Source organism: Sceloporus undulatus, chromosome 2 (assembly GCF_019175285.1).
Source record: "Sceloporus undulatus isolate JIND9_A2432 ecotype Alabama chromosome 2, SceUnd_v1.1, whole genome shotgun sequence".
NCBI classification, from domain to species: domain Eukaryota; kingdom Metazoa; phylum Chordata; class Lepidosauria; order Squamata; family Phrynosomatidae; genus Sceloporus; species Sceloporus undulatus.
This window is the reverse complement of record NC_056523.1, coordinates 188,709,047-188,729,504: the sequence shown is the minus strand read 5'-3', so window position 1 is coordinate 188,729,504 and position 20,458 is coordinate 188,709,047. Positions and strand designations below refer to the sequence as shown.

Sequence of the window (20,458 nt, the reverse complement as noted above, 5' to 3'; positions counted from 1 at the left end):
GAGATGAACCCATAAACCACTACAGTTTTTGTCTATGGTGCTCAAGATTCAGATGCAGAAGAAATGTGAAAACATGGGTAGTTGACAAAGAAGTTGCTCAACAGTTTAGCAACAGGATTGCAGTCTCAAGCAATTTTATTATTCTGACATTGTTGCAACAACAGTATGGTATTACATGCCTTCATGTCAACTCTGATTCATAGCAACCATCTTATAGGGGTTTACTGGAAAGATTTATTCCAAAGAGCTTTACCATTGCCTCCTTTAAGGCTGAGAGACTGTGACTTACACAAGGTCGCCCAGCAATTTTCCATGGCTGAACAGGGATTTGAACTCTGATCTCTCAGAGTCCTAGTTCAGCACTCAAACCATTACAACACCTTGGCTGACTTAACAAGAAATGCTATTGCTCTCACCATCTTTCTTGGCACTGCACTAAAAGGCTGGGACTCATGTGGACATACACTGGTGCTGCCAGCATCCATCCTGGCTTCTTTTACTTAATATCCAAATTCATTGTCAATTGCACTGGACCCTTCCTGCACTGGATGCTGTGCACACAGGCTTCCAATACTCTACCCATACTGCTTCTCAGGCAGTAGCATGGTCTCTTTTTCTCCTCTCTCCCTCCTCTGCCTTTTAACTTTTGCCTGGTAGGCAGGTGCAATGCAAAAAGATGCACTAGTCTCCAACCACTTCATTTTCTCATAGTGCCTTTCATCCCATGCAGAATTTTTTTTAATATATAAAAATGGTAGAAGCAAGGGATCTTCTAGGAGTCAAGGCAGGCATATCCAATTTAGGAAAGTCAAGTTTAGCATTTTACACAAGCCTGCCTAGATTGGTGCAAACTGATATATATGAATTAGTTGCATTTTGTTGTTGTTGTTTTGTTTTGAGTTGAAGTTTGATGATACCTTGGCTTGTCTCTGCTTGCGAACAGCTCTGGTGCAGCAAATGGGCTTGAATGCTCAATTGATAGTCTATCACAGAGGCTGCAGTAGTAGCACAACAGCATTCTGTAGGGCAGAGAAATGAAAGAAAACGATGGAAGTACACCGTTAGAAGGCACAACATTATTCTATCAAGTAAGCGACAGGGGATGAAGACAAAGAAATATGATGTATCCAAGATTAAATAGTGAGGAGGGAATACACAAAGCAAACTGACAGTGGGGAAGTTCCCCTGGACATTTGGTATGTCAATTGGGAATAAAATGACAAGAAAAGAATCAATATTTCTGCTCTTGCTAAAATTCCCAAGCAATATGAAATGAAAAAAGAGAACTTCTCCAAGGGAAAGTAAGCACCTATTAACTGACTCATGCGTCTGTAAACTTTCCACTTTTGTTTTGTATTAGAGAAACCTTTACAGTGGCACCCATATTATGGACTATGTGAAGTCAAAGGGTTTCAGAGCCAGCACCATAGTTTTTTGTGGGTTTTTCGGGCTATGTGGCCTTGTTCTGGAAGAGTTTATTCCTGACATCTCACCAGCATCTGTGGCTGGCATCTTCAGAAAATGCTGGCATGGAAGAGAGTGGGGATATATATACTGAGTGACCCTTGGTTGAGAGGAAGTGATTTACAAGTTAATCTTTGTGTTGGTCTCTTGTTGAATGGCAAGGCCTCAGTGTGTCTATTTAATTAGTGATCTATTGTCTGCTGGGAAATCCCTGGGGATTTTCATTTGCCCTTGTTGGGTCTTGATTTTGGTGTTTTTCAGGACTGGTAGCCAGATTTTGGCCCGTTCCAGACAGGCACTATGAGGCACCGTCGTGACGTGCACGGGACAGCTTTCAGACGCCCCTCGTCCCTCGCACATGACGAGGACATCAAAATGGCGGCGCCCTGTACACATGGGCGCCGCCATTTTGACATGACAGACACCTAGCGTCCACACGTCCTGGCATCATTGTGATGCCGCAAGTGTGCCACTGGCGCACTGCAGCATCACAATCGCATCGCAAGAAGAACCCACCTGGACGTTTTCTGCATGGAGAAAAAGATGGGGGAAGCTGTTGCCAGAGTAGCCCGGAAAGTGAATGAAACTGTTGAAAACAAAACAGATTCTCTGGATCTTGCAGATTGCAAACTAATGACCTTCCCCATTGCCCTTTACAAAGTTATGAGGCATGTTACAGAAGGCATTCATCTCATCACTCTGGCCAATAATGAGCTGAAGGCTGTGACCAGCAAATTCATTACCACCTTTAGCCAGCTGAGAGAACTTAATCTGGAAGGAAATTACATTCATCGCCTGCCAGAAGAAGTCCGAACACTGTCGCATCTAAGACTCATCAACCTTTCCAGGAACAAATTTCAGCAGTTTCCAGAGCAGCTGACCTCCTTGCAAGCCCTTGAAACAATCAATCTGGAAGAGAATGAGATTGCAGGGCCCTCCGTTCTGGTAGTCAAGGTCTGCTGTCCCAGCCCAGGATTTCCTCTGCCCCATCTCGGATTCGCCCCTTTTCACTCGCTGCCCCTCACTCCTGGAACCTTCTTCCCCCGCAAACAAGAGCCATCATCACTTCTTTAACCAGCTTCAAAACGGAGTTGAAGACCATCCTGTTCAGGGCAGCGTTCCCAGGCATTGCATAATTGTCACTTGCTATTTGATGTTCTTTTGTTGCCTGTTTTATTGAATCATTTCCTATATTGCTATGTATTTTATATGTATTATCCTACTAGAGAGGCCCCTTCCCCACCACCACTCCCTTCTCCTTCTGTGTCGTGTCTTTTTAGATTGTAAGCCTGAGGGCAGGGAACCGTCCAATTAAAAAGATTGCATGTACAGCACTGTGTAAATTTACAGCGCTTTATAGATAACGGTTAATAACAACAACAACAACAACAACAACAACAACTTTTTGCGGGTTCTTTTTGCTCGGCGGGGAAGCTCCCCAGTCTGGAGGCTGCTGCTTCCCCGCGGAGCAAACCAGGGCACCGGGAGACCGCCCTTTTTGGGCGGTCTGTATCCCACCTTTGTTTACTTTAAGGGTTTCTTCTTTCCTGTTGAAGTTGTCTAGGTGTTTGTGGATTTCAATGGCTTCCCTGTGCATTCTGACCTGATAGTTGTTGACATAGTTTAGAATTTCAGTGTTTTCAAATAGCATTTTATGCCCAAAGTGGTTTATAACATGTTCTGCTACAGCTGTTTTTTCTGGCTGGTCCAGTCTTCAGTGTCTCTTGTGTTCTTTCATTCATGTTTGAACACTGTGTTTAATATTATGGACCGTTTTCACCTTATATTTCTTACCAGCAGCCACAAGGCCATTGTCGACATGGGAGAGAGACTGGGGCCTGCTGCGCAGCTTGCTTTTGAAAGATTTCGGCCGGCGTGGAGACGACAGTGGCAGGGAGACCTCGGATGATTCTGATCTGCTATCTTTGATGGCACGAAGGCGCTCATATAATTCCTGCAACTCTCTGTTCTGCTGAGCCTGAAGATTCACTACTTCCTGTATGTGTCTGGACAAGAAGATGAGAACAAAACCTGAATAAGAAAATAGTCCCAAATTTTTAGAGGTGTTTCTGAGAAATTTTGGTGTATCCAATAATTTTGGTTATTCACATTACCCACTGTAGTTTTTAAAAAGTAATTCAACATCTTTACTCATTAAAATGATTAAAAACTCAATTTAGAAGATTTATGGGGTGAAATACACAGGCAAAATAAAGCAGCTTCCAGGCCCTTTCAAGGTGGGGCTTTTAGAAGACGCATGTGACAAAACTGGTTGGGAAGCGAAATGAAGCCACACTATGGGGCTAAAAAACGGAGCAAAAAGAAATTGGGATACTCCAACTCAGGGTGGAAAATGTGGGTCTTTGCACCATCATATAAACAGCCAGGTGCTTGTGGAGGACTGCAGCAAAGCAAAAATATGATCACCAATAATGCACTGGATGTAATTACAACATACACAAACTAGACCACCTAACGGGGGACATAACCACACAGCATAGCTTGATGCTGCACTGTGTGGACAGCCCTTGGATGTTTGGTGCAGGTGGTGCAGATAGCGGGGTTTCCATCTGCTTTCAGATAACACAGGATGGAGTCGTTTTTTCCTGCTCATTGCTCCAGCACCATGTGTTATCTCAATACCACAATTATAGTAATTGTGTGGTTTTTAAAATTTATTTTATAATAGTTCCTAAAGAAGGTCAATTGATGATAAGGCTGAAATGTGTTGAGCTTTCAAGAAATAAAAGGTTTTGTACCATCCCACAGCACATGGGACTTTGTCTCCTTTTATTCTTCTTTTGCTTTCCAGTTTTTTGTTCTGTTCCTTAAAAACCAGTTTGTTGCTTGCTTTGTCCCTTGCAAATCTCCTCAAACATTCCACTAATCAGCATCCACTTCAACACTTCTCCCCCTCCCAGCAGCTATTTACCTCATACACAATAAATTAAGCAATACTTTTATCTACAAAACAATGCCATCACAAGCACCTTGGTCTGAGAGTGGGGTTGAGGTCTGTCTCCTCCCTCTAACAAGACTGCTATTGACCAGGCATGCAAAAAGTGAGCAAGGCCATCCTCTGCCCCTCCACACAACCTACTGGGCTCAGACCCAGGCCTCCTACTTGTTATGCCCCATAAAAGGGACTGACAGGATGCTGCTACTGTCAGGGTGTGGCTGAGACTCATCTTCTTGTCCACCCTGGTCCTTGCCTTTCCCTGCTTGGCAGGAAACTCTTTGTCTCCCTCAGTCTGGTTTGAACCTTTGTGACAAAGAAGGTTATGGATGTGAACATTGCAAATTTCCTTTCAAGGGAGCTGCCATATTACAAGGCCACTCCTTCCTTCTTTTTGTGTGCTATGAACAAAAATTGTACTTATAAGCTGTGTGGGGTTCAATGAAAAATGCATTTATGACTGCAGGGACACTCACATCTCATGGTTGCTGATGTCTTCCTCCCCTTTATTTCATTGAATCACAAAGTGGAAGGTACTAGGGCCAAAATATACAACAGGTACCGTGTTATCTGTGAGCAGGTAAGGGAAGCACCTACTCTGAGTGAGTAAAGTGGCTCCTCTGATGTCTGGCTGACAAGGGCATGTCAATGATAATGTCACACTGGGTGTGATCAGTAGTACCAGCAGTGTTCACATAAACACTAGGGTTGTGGCTGTTCATGTTTCTCCATTCTGTGCTCTTCAGGGCAAAGGGTTTCTCCTGTTCTGGCCTGGGCAAAAATAGGATATGGTGGATGTTGGCTGGTACAGTGCTGACCTATATTCCTCTTGATACTGGAGTACAGGATTGCTCTGGCTCAGGGCTTTTTAAGTCAGGGCTGCAATATTTAGCTTGATTAACATAAATCAATAGAAAATTAATGTTTTAAAAAGTGTTTTATATAATGCTTATTTCACCTTAGTACTTGATATTACTTTAATTGCTTTGTTTTAATTTAAAGTTCTGTTCCTAGACACTACTTCACTCCATGCATCTAAGAAAGCAGACAAAGGTCTGAAGCAGATGGGCCAAAAGTGCAGCCTTTGAGACGTGCTGGGGGCATGCCGATTAAACAACACATGCCCCGAACAGGGACAGAAGCTGCGCAGAGAGCATGCCTAGCCACAAAAGGAGTGGGAAAGTTCGCTCTTTTCCAGCATCCCATTTGGTACAGCAGTAGTGGCCTGGATCAGGACCAGGCACATGCAATCACCAGGATCCTGCACTAATTGGGGCAGGAGCAGCCTCTGGCCACCATCTTTGCCCCAGCTGCATGACCTCTAAATCTACAAAAGCTTAAGCTGTAACTTCTTTCTCTCACTTCAGTCTCAAAAGTGCTACAAGATCCCTTAACATATTAATTTATACTCTAAGCCATTCTGAATCCCATTTAAGAGAAAAGCGGGATATAAAATAAATAAATAACCAATTAGATGAATGGATTCAACATCTTTTGATTGCTTCCAATTTGCCACTATTGAGAAGTAATTTTTTTAAAATTAATAAGGCAAATATTTACAAATCCATGGCTGACAATTTCCTTCTTAAAAGGAGCATTATAACATAGTAGTCTGCTTTATACAGGCACATCTCAGATAACAAAGCCTCTGACAAAGATGTTCCTTTTTACAAAGTGTTTTTACACTTGTCCACCACCACCATCACCTTTTCTTCCTTGTCCCCTGCTAGCTGGAAGCTTTTTTTTTTTTCCTTAGCAAAATCAACACTCAGAGGCGGCGAAGGAGTGCTGAAGAAATACAGATTTTCAAGCATTGGGATGCAGCAGTATATGCAGCAAAAAATGCAATAAGCAGAGCTATACTCTGTAATGGGATTCTAATCTAGGAAATCCTACTGTAGCTGTGTGCGCCTGCCTACAACAAGCAAAGTATTGAGCATGCATGAAAACCAAGACAGAGAAAAATGGGCAAGCAAATTAGCCTGCCTCAACAGCCATCCCCAGCATGTTAAAAATAAAAAATCAGAGACCTGTAAGACTGGCCACCAAAATGGAAATCATAAGCAAACTGGAGGCTTATTAAATAAAAAGTCTTCAAATTTTGGATAAAACCTTCAAGTAGTTTTCAGAAGGTTTTAAAAACCTGTTTACTTATATAAGGTATACTTCTCATGGTGGTTTCATGTGGGCATATTGTTAATTTGCTGAAATGTGTTAAACTGCTTTTTTTCTTTTTGGTATTATAGAAAGCCATCTTTATTTTTTCCATGTTATGTCTGGCTCTGGTACTGTATTTTCTGTTAAAGTAGCAATTTCCAGGAACATATCTGCTTCATTAACTGAAGTATACCTGTTCTCAGTCAGATCATTGGTCCACCCAGCCCAGTATTGTTAATTCTGAGTGGCAGAAACTCTACAGCTTTATCAGGCAAAATTTCTCCTATACCCAGTAGGCGATCCATGGTATCCCCTTATGGAAATCCAATACTAAACAGAACCAACCATGCCTAGTTTCTGAAAAGAAACAAGATTGTGTGTGTTCATGGTGGTATGTTGGTACTTTGAGTGGAACAGTGGTAACTCTTTTACTTCTAAGAGGATGTCTTCAGAACTATTTCAATGTGGGCCTCTCCCAGCATTTAAATCCCTCAACTTCTTCTTAATTGACAAGAATCTAACATGATCACCATTTTTATCCTGTATGATTTTTAACATCTTTTACAGATGAAGAAGCCTATGAAGAAGCTTCAAAAACTTGCATAAGGTATTTTATGCTTTGGAGTTGGCCCAAAAAAGGTATTGCTGCTTGTGGATTTTGGGTTTCATTGTGTTTTTCAGAACTATTGTTTTCTTCATGTGCAAATTTACGGAGATTCCACCAAGATGATTGCAATTTGTATGGTTTCTTATCTGATTTCTCAAATAAACATTCTAACAATCATCATAAATTATACAAGAAACTATCTGAAAACAGCAGATCACACCCAATCCCACTTTTGTCATATCTAGCCTTAGACAAAAACAGAATCCTTGAGCACCAGAGGAGTGGATTACAAAGATAATATTATTGTGCTCCATTGGGTGCACCTTTGGAGTACTCTCTAGGTTCAGAATCACACTTAGAAAGGTTATTTTGTTGGACTTTAACAAGTCAAATCCTCTAGCCAGCACATAAATTAAAAAAAAAACAAAAACCTTCCCCAACTGATTAAAACCTCTTAAAAATTCAGCATAACGCCCCATAGCCCTTACTTCTCCCGCAAACGTTGCAGCTCCACCTTCAGGTCCTCGTCTTCAATCTCAGATTCATCATCACTGCTCATTGGAGATGATGGAGAGTAAAATAAGGAACTGCGCCTCTTTGTGTGGGTGCTACTCCTGCCTTCATGTGTCTGCCGGCTTCGTTCCCAGCCTTCTAGGTTACAACCCATGGGGGCAGAAAGTTCACTATCAGAGCTCGGTTGCTTCCGCACAAAGCCACCTTTGGACCAGGGCTCTGAGCTAGACTGTATGCTGCTTGCAGTAGCTGAGGTCTCCTCTAGTTCCCGCTGCTCAGGAGTGGTGGATGATGCGTCTGTTTCACCTACAACACTGGCCAATATAGCAATTTCTCCTTCTCTCATAGGCTCCGAGGAAGGAGGGACCTCACAGTGTTCACTTTCCACACCATCTGAGACCAACTGCTGTGGCACTGTGATTACCTGGGTCAGGCAAAAAACAAGAAAAAGGTAGAGGGAAAGCATTAATTTGGTAGATTCAGTATTCTAGAAAGCAGTGGTTCTCCAGGTTTTGGGACATCAACTCCCAGAAGCCCCAGCCAACTTGGTCAACTGTCAGGAATTTGGGGAGGTGAAGTCCAAAATATCTAGTAGACCAAAGTTTGGGAATCACTGATCTTGAATAAGTGATGCAAGAATTTATTTCCAAGGAATCTAAGGCTGCAGCTCTGAATTTCATCATGTGCACTACAAATTCCAGGGTCTTCCAAATGACTTGGAGAGTTTCCAGACAAGGCTATTACTCTACTTCATTTATTGAATTTTGCAGGGAAGCCCAGATGTGGTCAGCTTCCATTTATAACTCTCTCATCTTGAAATTCACAGTGAATTTCAAATGAAAGCATTAGGAAGTGTCTGGAAACAATCTCAAACTTGTATAATTGCTCAAACCTCTCGATAGATCTAGGACTGTGCAAAGGATCAACCTGGAATGGGCAACCACTGGTCCTGGGGCCAATTATGGCCCTCCGGGGTCCCAATCTAACCCTGAAGAGCTCCTGAGAAGGGCATGCTCCCTTCTCTATCACACTGCTGTTTGGTGGCTTCCCAGTTTCTGTACATTCCCCCTCCCCCCAGTCTAAAATGCATATCTTCAGTTCCCAGCAATAAAAGTTTTAAGCTAAATTATACTCATGTTTGTAGTTGTACCCTTTTGCCTTTGGCCCTGCCCACCAATGGAACTTAGTCCCCTTGAGAACTTTTGTTGAGGTTCAATTCAGCTTCAAGCTGAAAAAACCCGAACCTCATCCCTCCAGCAACAAGTAGGCAGGATTTCTAGGGTCTTGTCATTTCCTCAGAGAGAGAGAGAGAGAGAGAGAGAGAGAGAGAGATGCATGCAACCTCTATTTCCAAAAATCTTAAGATGGGTAACCATAAATTTAAAGCAATATATATTAAATATTAAAACATACTGTTTGCTAAAGCATATTGTTCAATCAAAATTCAAAAAATAAGACTAGATATGTAATCCTAAGAGAAGCTATTAAATGCATACCAAAGCTCTGGCATATATGGAACATCAAATACTTACCTGCCATTCAAAAAATGGCAAAACAATGTAGCAGGCCATGCTAATACAGACCTGGGCTGCAATGGCATAAATGCCAGCTGACCCTACAGTTACAGACGCTACACAAAAGAAGGTGGGGTAACCCTCACAAGATCAGTAATAAGGTCCCTAGAAAGGACAGATGCAGAGTGCACTCCAAAGAGAAAATACAAGGGAGAGAAAGGGTGAAAAATCATCAGGTTTATAGCTTCCTTTAAAAACTTCCTTTGAATGAACAGACATCAATATGCAATCTCATGAAGTCCTTCTAGGGAATCCTCTAGACTGCAGCAGTACTGCCCACAGCTGCGCAGTGAGCAGAGAGAACAAAACAAAGTGCTTTGGTAAAGACTGCGACACAATGAGGGAGGGAAAAAATATACAGCAAATGAAAGCCCAGGGAACTACAGGATACATAGACCTGCTCACTGTGAAAGATGCACTTTATGAATACATAAAATGTTACTGCAAAAAGCAGAAAGGAGGGTGCATCAAGGACTATTGAAGAAAAAAAGAGCAAAGACTACTACCCCCCTTTTCCCTTCCTTTGGAGAAACCTGGGGCAAATGTAAGCCAAGCCACCACTATTACATACTATAATAATCTGTATTATCTGTTTTTACAATTTTGTATTTTAATTGTATAATTGCTTAATTACTGAATAGTTTTATACGTTATGATTTTTAGATTGTATGCCATTGGCAGTTTTTAATGTTGAATTCATGATGTAAAGCTTCTGTGAGAGGCTTTTTTTGTACAAACAAATGCACAATTTAAAAAGAAAAAATTGGACAGAACACAAAAATATTGGATGAGATTAGAATCACAGAATCATAGTTGTAAGAGATCCCCAACGGCCATCCAGTCTAACCTCATTCTGACATACAGGAACTCACAATCAAAGTACCCCCAACAGAAGGCCATCCAGCCTCTGCTTAAAGACCTCCAAAGAGGGAGACTCCACCATCTCTGAGGGAGTGTGTTCCACTGTCAAACAGCCCTTACTGTCAGGAAGATCCTCCTAATGTTGAGGTGGAATCGCTTTTCCTGTAGCTTGCATCCATTGTTCTGGGTCCTATTGTCTGGAGCAGCAGAAAACAAGCTTTCTCCCACCTCAATATGACACCACTTCAAATACTTAAACAGGGCTATCATATCACCTCATAATCTTCCATTCTCCAGGCTAAACAAACCCTGCTCCCTAAGTCTCTCCTCATAGGGCATGGTTTCCAGACCCTTCACCATTTTAGTTGCCCTCCTTTGGACATGCTCCAGCTTCTCAATATCCTTTTTGAATTGTGGTGCACAGAACTGGACACAGTAGTTCAAGTGAGGCTTGACCAAAGCAGAATAGAGTGGCACTATTACGTCCCTTGATCTAGACACTATACTTCTATTCTTGCAGCCTAGAATCGAACTGGCCTTTTTAGCTGCCGCATCACACTGTTGACTCATGTTCAACTTGTGGTCTACTAGGACTCCTGGATCCTTTTCATACATAGTCTTGTTAAGCCAGGTGTCCCCCATCCCATATCTATGCATTTCATTTTTACGCCCTAAGTGCAGTACCTTACATTTCTCCATGTTGAAATTCATTTTGTTAGCTTGCCTTGTGGCACCCCACTGGTCTCTTGTCTCCAGAATAATGGGAAGCCATTGCTGAGCACCCTTTGGGTTCAGCCGGTTTACCAATTAAAAATCCATTTAACAGTTGCATTGTATAGCCCACATTTTTCTAGCTTGTTTGCAAGAATGTCATGGGGAATTTTGTTGAAGGCGTTACTGAAATCAATACATGAATATCTACAACATTCCCTTTATTTCCCAAGCTGGTAATTTTATCAAAAAAAAGAGATGAGATTAGTCTGGCATGACTTGCTTCTCTGAAATCCATGTTGGCTTTATTGTGATTATAGAGTTGCGTTCTAAATGTTCACAGACTCTCTGTTTAATTATCTGCACTAGATTCCGCCCTGGTATAGATGTCAGACTAACTGGACATGCCCTCCTCCAGTCTGTTGGGGCTTCTCCTGTTCTCCAGGAGCTCTCAAAGATTATTGCCAATGGTTCCAAGATTATATTTGCCAGTTCTTTTAATACCCTTGGATGTAGTTCTTCTGGTCCTGGAGACTTAAATTCATTTATATTAACCAGGTATTAATGAATGATTAAATTCATTTTTCCTTTTCCTTTTGTAAGAAGACTGAGGCAAAGAAGGTGCTGAGTAGTTCTGCCTTTTCTCTGTCCCCTGTTAGCATTTTACCTGTTAGCATTTTGCCATTAAAAATAAACAGAATGAATTAAAAGAGATCCCATGGAAAAAGGAATGTATGAATGAGTTTAAATTTTTTGCAAAAACAAGTTATGATGAACATTGGTCCAAAACATACTGCAGAAATAATCCAGTTTGACACTATTGTAACTGCCTGGGTCAGTGATAGAGAATCCTGGGACCTATAGTTTATTGTGGCACCAGAGTTCTCTGATAGAGAAGGCTAAAGGTCTCAAAAACTAGTTCCCAAAATTCCCTAGCATTGAGCCATGACAGTTAAAGTGGTCTCAAACTGAATTATTTCTGCAGTGTTTTGGACCAGAGTCTCTAAAATTAAGGGGGGAAATGAGATATTCAAAACAAAAATATTTTTAAGCCAGCGAGATGGCTAGTTTACAAATTAAAGAAGGACAAAAAAAAATGATTCTTAAGATTTAGGAAGGCAAGAAGATAATGATGGATAAAGAGAAAACAATGTTTTTAATAAATATTTTCCTTCTTTATTCAAAAATCAAGTTTCAACTGACAGGATAGATAAATATTTAAACAATCAAGATCTTTCTAAGATTACTGATACTTAGAGAGCTAGTTTGTACGGACCAGTTACTATGGTGGAACTAATAAAGGCCATAAAGAAAATACGTTCAAGAAAGACTCCAGGTCCAAATAGTTTGCCAGCAGTTTACTTTAATTGTTTAGAAGATAAATTCTAAAGATAAAATGTATTTTATACACAATTGAACATTTAAATAAAAACACTGAGAAACTGGCTGCCCTGGGTTTTTTTAGATGCAGAGAAGCCATTTGATAATGTAAATTGGTCCTTTATGATGGCTGCTCTAGAAAAGAGAGATTTGGGCAGAAATTTTATTGCATTTTCATTCAGAAAACCCAAATCTTGGTCAATGGAGAAATGGTCATATCTTGTGATGTAAGGAAGGAAGGAAAGAAGACCTAGCATGGATATCCATTGTCTCCCTTACTTTTATTTTTATTTTAAAGGTTTTAAATAAAGCAATAAGAGAAAAACAGAAGATTAAAGGAATAAATATTTGAGGTCATCAATTTAAGCTGAGGACCTTTGCAGGTGATTTGGTAAATTATTCTTTTGTTACTGAATCCACTGTAATGCTTTGATAATTTGATAATCATGTGTCATATGATAACAGCAGTGAAACTGGTCTTCACAAAGAGATGGAAAGAACTTACAGTACCAATACAGGAAGATTGGTTGTTATTATCTTAATTTGCAGAAATGAATAAATTGACTATTTTAATTAAGGAGAAAAAACCCTATAGATTTGTTTAATCAAGACGGGGGAAGTGTTGTGGAGTTTATGAAGAAGAGCCAGAGTAATGTAGTAGTTTTAGGATCTGAAATATAATAAGGTATTATTAAGCAGAAATGTGATGCTGGAATACTTATTATTAACACAGACATGCAATTTTTATTATGAATTAGAGAGAGTAGAAATAAGAAATAATTATAACCATAAGCTGATAAGTTGGAAGCCATGTGTATTTTCCTGCTTGTGTTTTTAGGGGGGGTTGTAGTTCAGCTGGGGTGATAGGAAGTAGTTATATGTTTGTTATGCTTGTATGTTGTTTTATGTTAAAGAACTTATAATAGGTGAATAAAATGTTTTTTAAGAAAAGAAAGATAGATAAACTGACAGTGCCAAACTGTAGCTACACTTGTTAATAGTGATCACAACAATTTGTTCTGTACTGTCTTCAGGCTCCTGGAAATAGTTATCAAGCTAAGAGCACTTAATCTAGGGCTACAATCCGCAATACAGTTGCACAATACAGAAATATATTTCTAATTGTAAATATGATGTTGAGAAAGACATGCCAAAATAGGACCAGTTTATTCTCTTTTTGATATAATGGCCTACAGTGCTTTTGAAGTAATTAGGTACAAGTAGATCTCTCATATATAGGTTCATCATAAGCGGAAGCAATTGGATGGTAATTATCAACAATGAGTTACAGTATTTTTAATTATGTAATTCCCTTTCGTTGACAGTTATGGTATAACTACATATAGCCTAACTGGCTTACCAAGAGACAAAATACAGTGGGCCTTTGATATCCACTGGGTTATACCATGAAAGGAATTAACAGTCAGCTCTCTGTATCCACAGATTCTTTATCCATGGATTCAACCATCCATGACTTGAAAATATTTTCTAAAAAATATAAATTCCAAAAAACAAGCCTTCATGTTGCCATTTTTATAAGGGGCACTATTTTACTATGGCGCGTTACAGACCACCCCTTTGGGGCGGCCTGTAGGCGCTCCTTTCCCCACCGGATCAGGGCCTCAGTTGCCAGAACGGCAGCCTCTGGGGCCCTGATCTGCCACTTTCCAGGCTGTGGGGAAGCAACAAAAGGCCACTTCCCTGTGGCCTGGAAAGGGGTGTCCCTTGGGGCTTCAAGCCCCAAGGACACCCAGTGGCAATGGGGAGGAGGAGAAAGGGGCTGCTCGGCCCCTTTCTCCCTTGCGTCGCTGGCGCAGCTGTCTAAAGGCTGCACCAGCGACGCAAATCACGGAAGGAGCTCCGTTTTGGAGCTTTATGCATGCATAAAGCTCCAAACAAAGTAACAAAGCATTAACTGAAAACATATTAAGTGACCCTCATCTATGCCTCATAACCAATGCCAGAAAATGTCCAACCAATCATCAAAAAGAGCCACCAACAGAATACAAACCTCCCAAAAAGCTGTAGCCTCAAGACTTCAGATTAAATTCTGCCCTTTCTCTGAGTGATTCAAAGCCTACATCATTTCAAACTGAACTCCAACAGAATTCCTCCAAATACAAATATTCATGCAAATTCTCCAAATATACACCCACCAATAGCAGCAGAGGGTATGCATCTGTTAGTTAATATGTTTTTTTTTTTAAATTCTTGCTATTTTGATCTCTCCTCAGAGAAACCATGTGGCTGATCAGACCAGCATGATATGGTGGCTTGGGGGCGTGACGTTTGGATGACGGATGCCCCAACGCCACCCCCAAGCCGGCATCACACCACCCACCCAACCAGAAGGTGGACAAAGTTGGGACGTTTCTAAGGTATGGTGATTAGATGTTGCATGCTGCAGAAATGCGAAAGAACTGGAGTGGCTGTTTTCCATCCCCAAAAGGAGCAGCATTTTGCCCCTTTGTTAGACAAGAAATCAGAAGATCTACAGAAATAGAAGAAAGCCGATTTAGGATAAGATGTAACTGGTGTGGGGGGGTGTATTTTGTACCCTTTGCTTTGTAATCCACCTTGATTCTGCAAGGAAAAGGTGGAATATAAATAAATCATATTATTTACATCATATTTTGGGGCTGGAAAAACGCCAAATTGGGGCTGTGACATGCAGTTGTTGCAGCCCTGATCTGGCGCTCAAAGGGGCGGCCAGAACCCGCTTCTTCAGGGTGATCTGCTTTGCTCCTTTGTTAGACAAGAAATCAGAAGAACTACAGAAATAGAAGAAAACCAATTTAGGATTTTTTAGGGGAAACGGAAAGAGAAGAGGAAGAGAAGAAATGTTCAAATCAACAGAAACTGGAAGGTCAGGATGACCAGAATACTCACAGTGATTTGAAATAATCAACTATGGTGGCAAACTCAAGCTTTACCAAAAAAAAAAAAAAAAGTTTTTTGTGAAACTACAATCCCTTGAACAACATGGCCATTAGGTAAGGAATTTCAGGAGCTGTTGTCCAAAAAAGTCAATTTCCCAAACTTTGCTGAAAGCCTCCGGTAGTGCCTGAAATTCCCTCTCCATTAGATATCACCAGCAAACAAGCATTTTCCAAAAATAATGCACAGCTCTCATATTTGGGCAAGTATATAGCGGCCAGCTATAATTCTTAACATGAGCAATTTTGTGGAAACATGTTTTAGTACTGGAAATTAGAAAAGGGGTATATAGCCTGTGAAAGCAGGAAAACAAATCCCAAACTGATAAACAAATGCCTGCTCATGATATGGCATATTTTGACATAACTGAATTACTGTAACCAACTAAATTATACCTACCTGAAATCGACCTCGTTGGAATGATCCAGCCACAGATTGACCAGTTCCTTTATCCTCTGCTGCTGCTTGTTCAGAGAGAGAAATCCAGTCAGGAGCAACATCCCCAGCCATCTCCTCTGTTGTAAATTTTTATTTTATTTTATTAAAAGAAAGGAACACAAAGAAACAGAACATGATTAGGCAAAGCTGGAACCATAAAAACACTAAGAAGCTACATTGCATTAGAAAATACGATTCTAGTATACATAAAGGCTTTTATTTTGTCGGTATCCCAAGACCTACATTTCTATGTGGAATGAAAAAACTGGTTAATTAAACTGGAAAGCAAAGTGGTGATGTATGGAATGTTACACAGGTGATTAAAATAGGAAAAAGGTAGATATGGAGTAGTGCAGGAAATGCCCTCCCCCCACAAATAAAAGAGGGAAGGGGAGAAAAAAGAATAATACATAAAGAAATCAAAACAGATGTTACCTAGTCTAGATCCCTGACTGTAAGCACACTACCTTGCCGGACTTTTGATCTCTTGAAAAAGCTGGTCTGCCGTAGCCTGTATGCCCAGCTTTTTAATTTGCGAGTCCAGGATTTCTTGCTAATAGGGTTTTTGAGACTAGGGCAAGTAAAGCTTAGGCCAAAATATCCACCTCCTGCATGCAGGTGCACAGCTCCACCACTTGATGCTGAAGCAGGACAGGCCACAGGGTTCTCAGGAAATGAAGCCTCCGGGGACATCTCCTGAAGAAAGCAAAGGGACAAGGAAGCAGGTAGAAAAACAACAATTTAAGTAACAGAGGCCATTGTGATTATCCATAAACTTGGACCTTAGATATTTTAGAGACTGCCTCCCTGCTTAAAGTGACACATAAAATTCCAAAATTTAACCACATGCTCTCATTCTTTAAAAATATCAATTTGTCAAGTTAAAATAATCAAGAAGAGATGACATCTGACTATTCTATAACAGGAATATCTTCCCAATTCTTTTTCATAAGCATGTACTTGTAAAGTTTAGGTGTCTTTCACTTTAGACAAAGATAATCTGCCTCTTATCCTATGCCATTCAGAGTATATACTGCCTTCAAGTCAAGATCTCTTATGTAATAAACTCGCAAACAGAAAACAACAAAATGCTGGGTTAATTTATCTACAGGGAATGCTTACCTCTGACTGGATAACATCCATTATAATGGCATATAGGTTTGTGCATCCATCCATCATAATTCTGGATTTCTCCAGTTGCAGGACAAACCATTCTCAACCCTAGCCAACCTCCCTGCCAGTACTCACGTGTTTGCAGAGATCACTAGGAGCAGATGTGATAGCACTGGGCTCTCGCCTGAGCACCGGCAGACTGTCAGGATGACTTGCAGATGGGATGAGCATAGTTTGGGGATCTGAAAGCTCAGTGGGACTTTGCTCGGTCTCTTTGGGGGAATTAGTATCGGGCACTTCTGATACTGGGCAGGGGAGAGAATCTTCAGCAGATGAGGAAAATGGAGACTCCACAGCACTTTGTGTGTCTTTCTGGCTCTCAGGGGAAGTGCCCGAAAAACTGTGTTCCTGATACAAAAGCGTCCTTAGTTTCTCATCCAGAGTCTTGATGTTGTTGTCAACAAAATCCATCTTAGGGGGACCCTCACTGTCTGACTCCAGAGCAGATGTGAAGAGAGCACCTTCTTGGACTGGAGTCTGAGCCACAGCACCAGCCGGTTCAGGATTCATTGAATTATCCATGTCCTCAGTGGCCAGCATGTGACACCCTACTGGTCTGGACAGGAAGGTCTCAATAGACAAATTCAGTTCAGCACTGCCTGCTGTTGGACAGGGTGGGTGGGAGGGCAAGCAGGTTTCATCACCTTGAGTCTCTGACGTTGAAGACTCAACCCAGGAAGAAGAATTGTGAGTAAGGACATCGCTGTTGTCACCAGCAGTGGCAGGTAGCAGGGTATCCAGGCTGACTTCCACTTGGTGAGGACAAGCTGATCCCTCAGTTTCCAAGATTTGGGGCTCAGATATCATGCTGTCACTTCTAAGATCATTTGAGCTCAAAGAAGGAGTAGGCCTTTGCTGGTTGCTAAGATTTTCCACAGTCTGTGAATAATCTTGAGGGCTCTCTTCTTTGGTGTTTTCCTTTAAATGATCTGGAAACACAAAAGATTACTTGGTGAGATAAGAAATAAAATACCCAGTGATAACCACACTATCTCCAAAAATATTTATTTATTTATTTATTTATTTATTGTTTGTGGACTATGGCTCTCTGATTCCCACAGCCAGCAAGAATACTGGCCATGCTAGGTGGGGAGATCCTAGGAGTTGTAATCCAGTAACAGAACTTTTCCAGGCTCTAGGTGTGGTCCTTGAGAGGCCAGAACTAATGTTGTTTGCTATTATTATCTGTTCTCAGTGCTTGCAATTACAGAGCTCAGGCGCTTTTCAAAATTAGCTTATGATTACAGAGATAACTTTAAAAGTCCCAATGCTTCCTGAGGGGTGTGTGTCACTGGTTTTAGTTTCTAAAGTTTAGACACACCCCAGGAAGTCAAGCCCAAGACATCTGAAGTAGAACAGGTTAGATGATAGAAAGACAAACCCAGAGAGATGTCTGAGTCCAGCACAAAAGGAATAGATAGCATTGTGATGGTAAAACATACAATATAATATAATCTATGTTTTACCACCACAGCTGTTTCTTTTTGGTATTATTATTACAATATCACTTTTTTTTAGGGTCTTCTTCCTGTCTGTAATAAATCATTGGATAATAGAAGAGGGGGGACGCATACTAGGTAAGGCTAAAATGCATGGAAAGCCCATGGCAAATTAAATGAAAATTTAACTTGGTTTGTCAATCCACATAAATTATAAAAAGACAATTGCATCCTTGTCAACCATCACCACTTATCTGACCAGTACTTTAATCCATACATTATTTAATTATTTCTTATAACTGTAATCTAACTCCTTGTTTGGAGGGGGGAGGAAAAACAGTAGAGCTAGCAGCAGGGCATATCAAACATCTCAGTAATTTTAGGCCTGAAGGGGATGCATATGGTAATTTTTACCTTGGTTGATGTCAAGCTGAATTGATCAGGTTTGTCGGCGACTTGCATTTCTATATTTAAAATACCTGGACTTTGTTGCAGTGTTTGAATGGTGTGTGGTGGACTGCTTTAAGAGAATATATGATTTGTAGTAAAACTTAAAACAAGTTTAAAGAAAGTGCAAACTAGTTGCACTTGTGTGTTGTGTGTTTTGATTGTTTTTTGTTAGTTCCAGTGCAAAACTGGAATGTCAGTTTCTGCAATTGGGATGCAAATGAAATGGCAGACATGTAAACATTTTACACTCCCTAGCAAACTCAACAATCACCTCCATTTGAAAGCAACTTGAGGTGGAGGTAAAGAATCACAGAATTGGAAGACACCTCAAGTCCAATTCATCCAGTTCTATCCTCTGCCATGCAGGAATAAATCAAAGCACACCTGACAGATAGCCTTCTGTTTGAAAACCTCCAAAGGAGACTTTGCCAAGGGAGAGTCACTGTTTCACTGTCAAACAGCTGTTACTGTCAGGAAATTCTTCCTAACGTGGAAGTGGAATCTCTTTTCCTGTAGTATGCATCCATTGCTCCATGTTCTAGTATCTGGAGCAGCAGAAAACACGCTTGCTCCCTCCTCAATATGACATCCCTTCAAATATTCAAACAAGGTTATTATGTCACCTATTAACTTTCTCATCTTCAGGTTAAACATACCCAGTCCACTGAAGATACAAAACCCATTCCACTGAAGAATGGAAGTCAACCTTACCAAGGTTGAATTCAGCCTTTTTGGTGGAGTAATTCACTAGCATATAAATTAAAAGTCAGTCATCAAAAGGGAGTGGCTGTCACAAAGAATAGAGAATGAATACTTGCCTTCACTGGGAAAATAACTATAGAAAGTTGGGGGTGGAGGGTGTTCTGTTCAACAGCATTAAAAAAAAAATACTGTAATACTCCACTCTAGAAAATCAAAGCTGTTCTCACTCTTTTTGATAAAGAGCTTAAAATCAGTGTAAGCTACAATTCTAAACCAAAAGTTTATCCAAGTTACTTTTTTGTATTCTAACCTGCAAGGAGGGGGAGAGATTTTTAAGTTCTAACTGAAACTGTCCAAATAATACCCTGCTCCAACAACCAGTCAGAAATGAGCCATGTTTTCTAAACCATCACATGATTACCTGTCATCTGGCATCCTGGGACAGCTGTTGTTGACTGTAAAAGAGTATAAGGTGGCTGGGAGTCTCTGTTCCTTATTGTCTGATTGATGCAAAATCTCCAGCGGCCAACAGGGGATGACTGGGGAGCAGAGTCACCTGGAGAGAAAGACAGCAAAAAAGAGAGAGGGAGGTGGCGGGGAGGGAGGGAAGAAGAGGAAGAGAGAGGAATAACTGTCATAAGAGATAATCACTTCTCTACTATCTCTGAAATGTGTACCAAAAAAAAGAGGGGGGGAAGGAAATTATACATAAACACCATTATAGAAAGAGCAGTACTGCTGCAGGGAGTAATCTTAGAAGAAGAAGTGCAGTCCAGCAGTCAGAATCCTGGTGTTGGCCTTAATCTACTAAAGTTGCAATCCCCACATATTTAGAAAACAGAAATTAAGTCTTCCTGAACACTACTTCTAAGTAAATCTGCACCAGGTAATGCTAAAGTCACTCTTTAACTCTGTAATGGAGTCACTGTGTGAAGGACAGGTTCTCGCTCCATTTGACTTTTCACTCCTGGTTGACTTTAATGCATATTCTTAAAACAGCATGTGGTGACCCTACCAAAATATCTGTGAAGGGAAGGGGAAAATCCTCCTGACTATTTGGGGTGGTGGTGGGGGGACTATCACGCAAGTAGACCTG

The 20,458-nt window shown here is 40.8% G+C and overlaps 2 protein-coding genes across 2 annotated transcripts in view; one reads left to right on the top strand and one right to left on the bottom strand.

Annotated features, from left to right (window-relative positions):
• WNK3 (WNK lysine deficient protein kinase 3) overlaps window positions 1-20,458 on the bottom strand; it is a 122,984-nt gene that overhangs the window by 6,845 nt on the left and 95,681 nt on the right. The window contains exons 18-24 of the mRNA XM_042447642.1: window positions 19,784-19,918; window positions 16,847-17,700; window positions 16,204-16,294; window positions 15,560-15,675; window positions 7,673-8,121; window positions 3,259-3,470; window positions 918-1,019 (exon numbers count right to left, since the gene is read on the bottom strand). Of these exons, the coding sequence (XP_042303576.1) occupies window positions 918-1,019; window positions 3,259-3,470; window positions 7,673-8,121; window positions 15,560-15,675; window positions 16,204-16,294; window positions 16,847-17,700; window positions 19,784-19,918 (1,959 nt within the window). The remainder of the gene's footprint in view (window positions 1-917; window positions 1,020-3,258; window positions 3,471-7,672; window positions 8,122-15,559; window positions 15,676-16,203; window positions 16,295-16,846; window positions 17,701-19,783; window positions 19,919-20,458) is intronic.
• LOC121922486 (leucine-rich repeat-containing protein 20-like) lies at window positions 1,988-3,225 on the top strand. Its single transcript, XM_042451995.1, has 2 exons — window positions 1,988-2,409; window positions 3,154-3,225. The coding sequence occupies exons 1-2, from the start codon at window positions 1,996-1,998 to the stop codon at window positions 3,223-3,225; spliced, it is 486 nt and encodes a 161-aa protein (XP_042307929.1). The 5' UTR covers window positions 1,988-1,995.

Excerpts from the sequence above, each read along its gene's own strand:
- LOC121922486 (XM_042451995.1), top strand. The coding sequence starts at position 1,996 with ATGGAGAAAAAGATGGGGGAAGCTGTTGCCAGAGTAGCCCGGAAAGTG. Across the intron at positions 2,410-3,153 it reads TTGCAGGGCCCTCCGTTCTG|CTGTTTTTTCTGGCTGGTCC; the intron begins GTAGTCAAGGTC and ends GTTCTGCTACAG.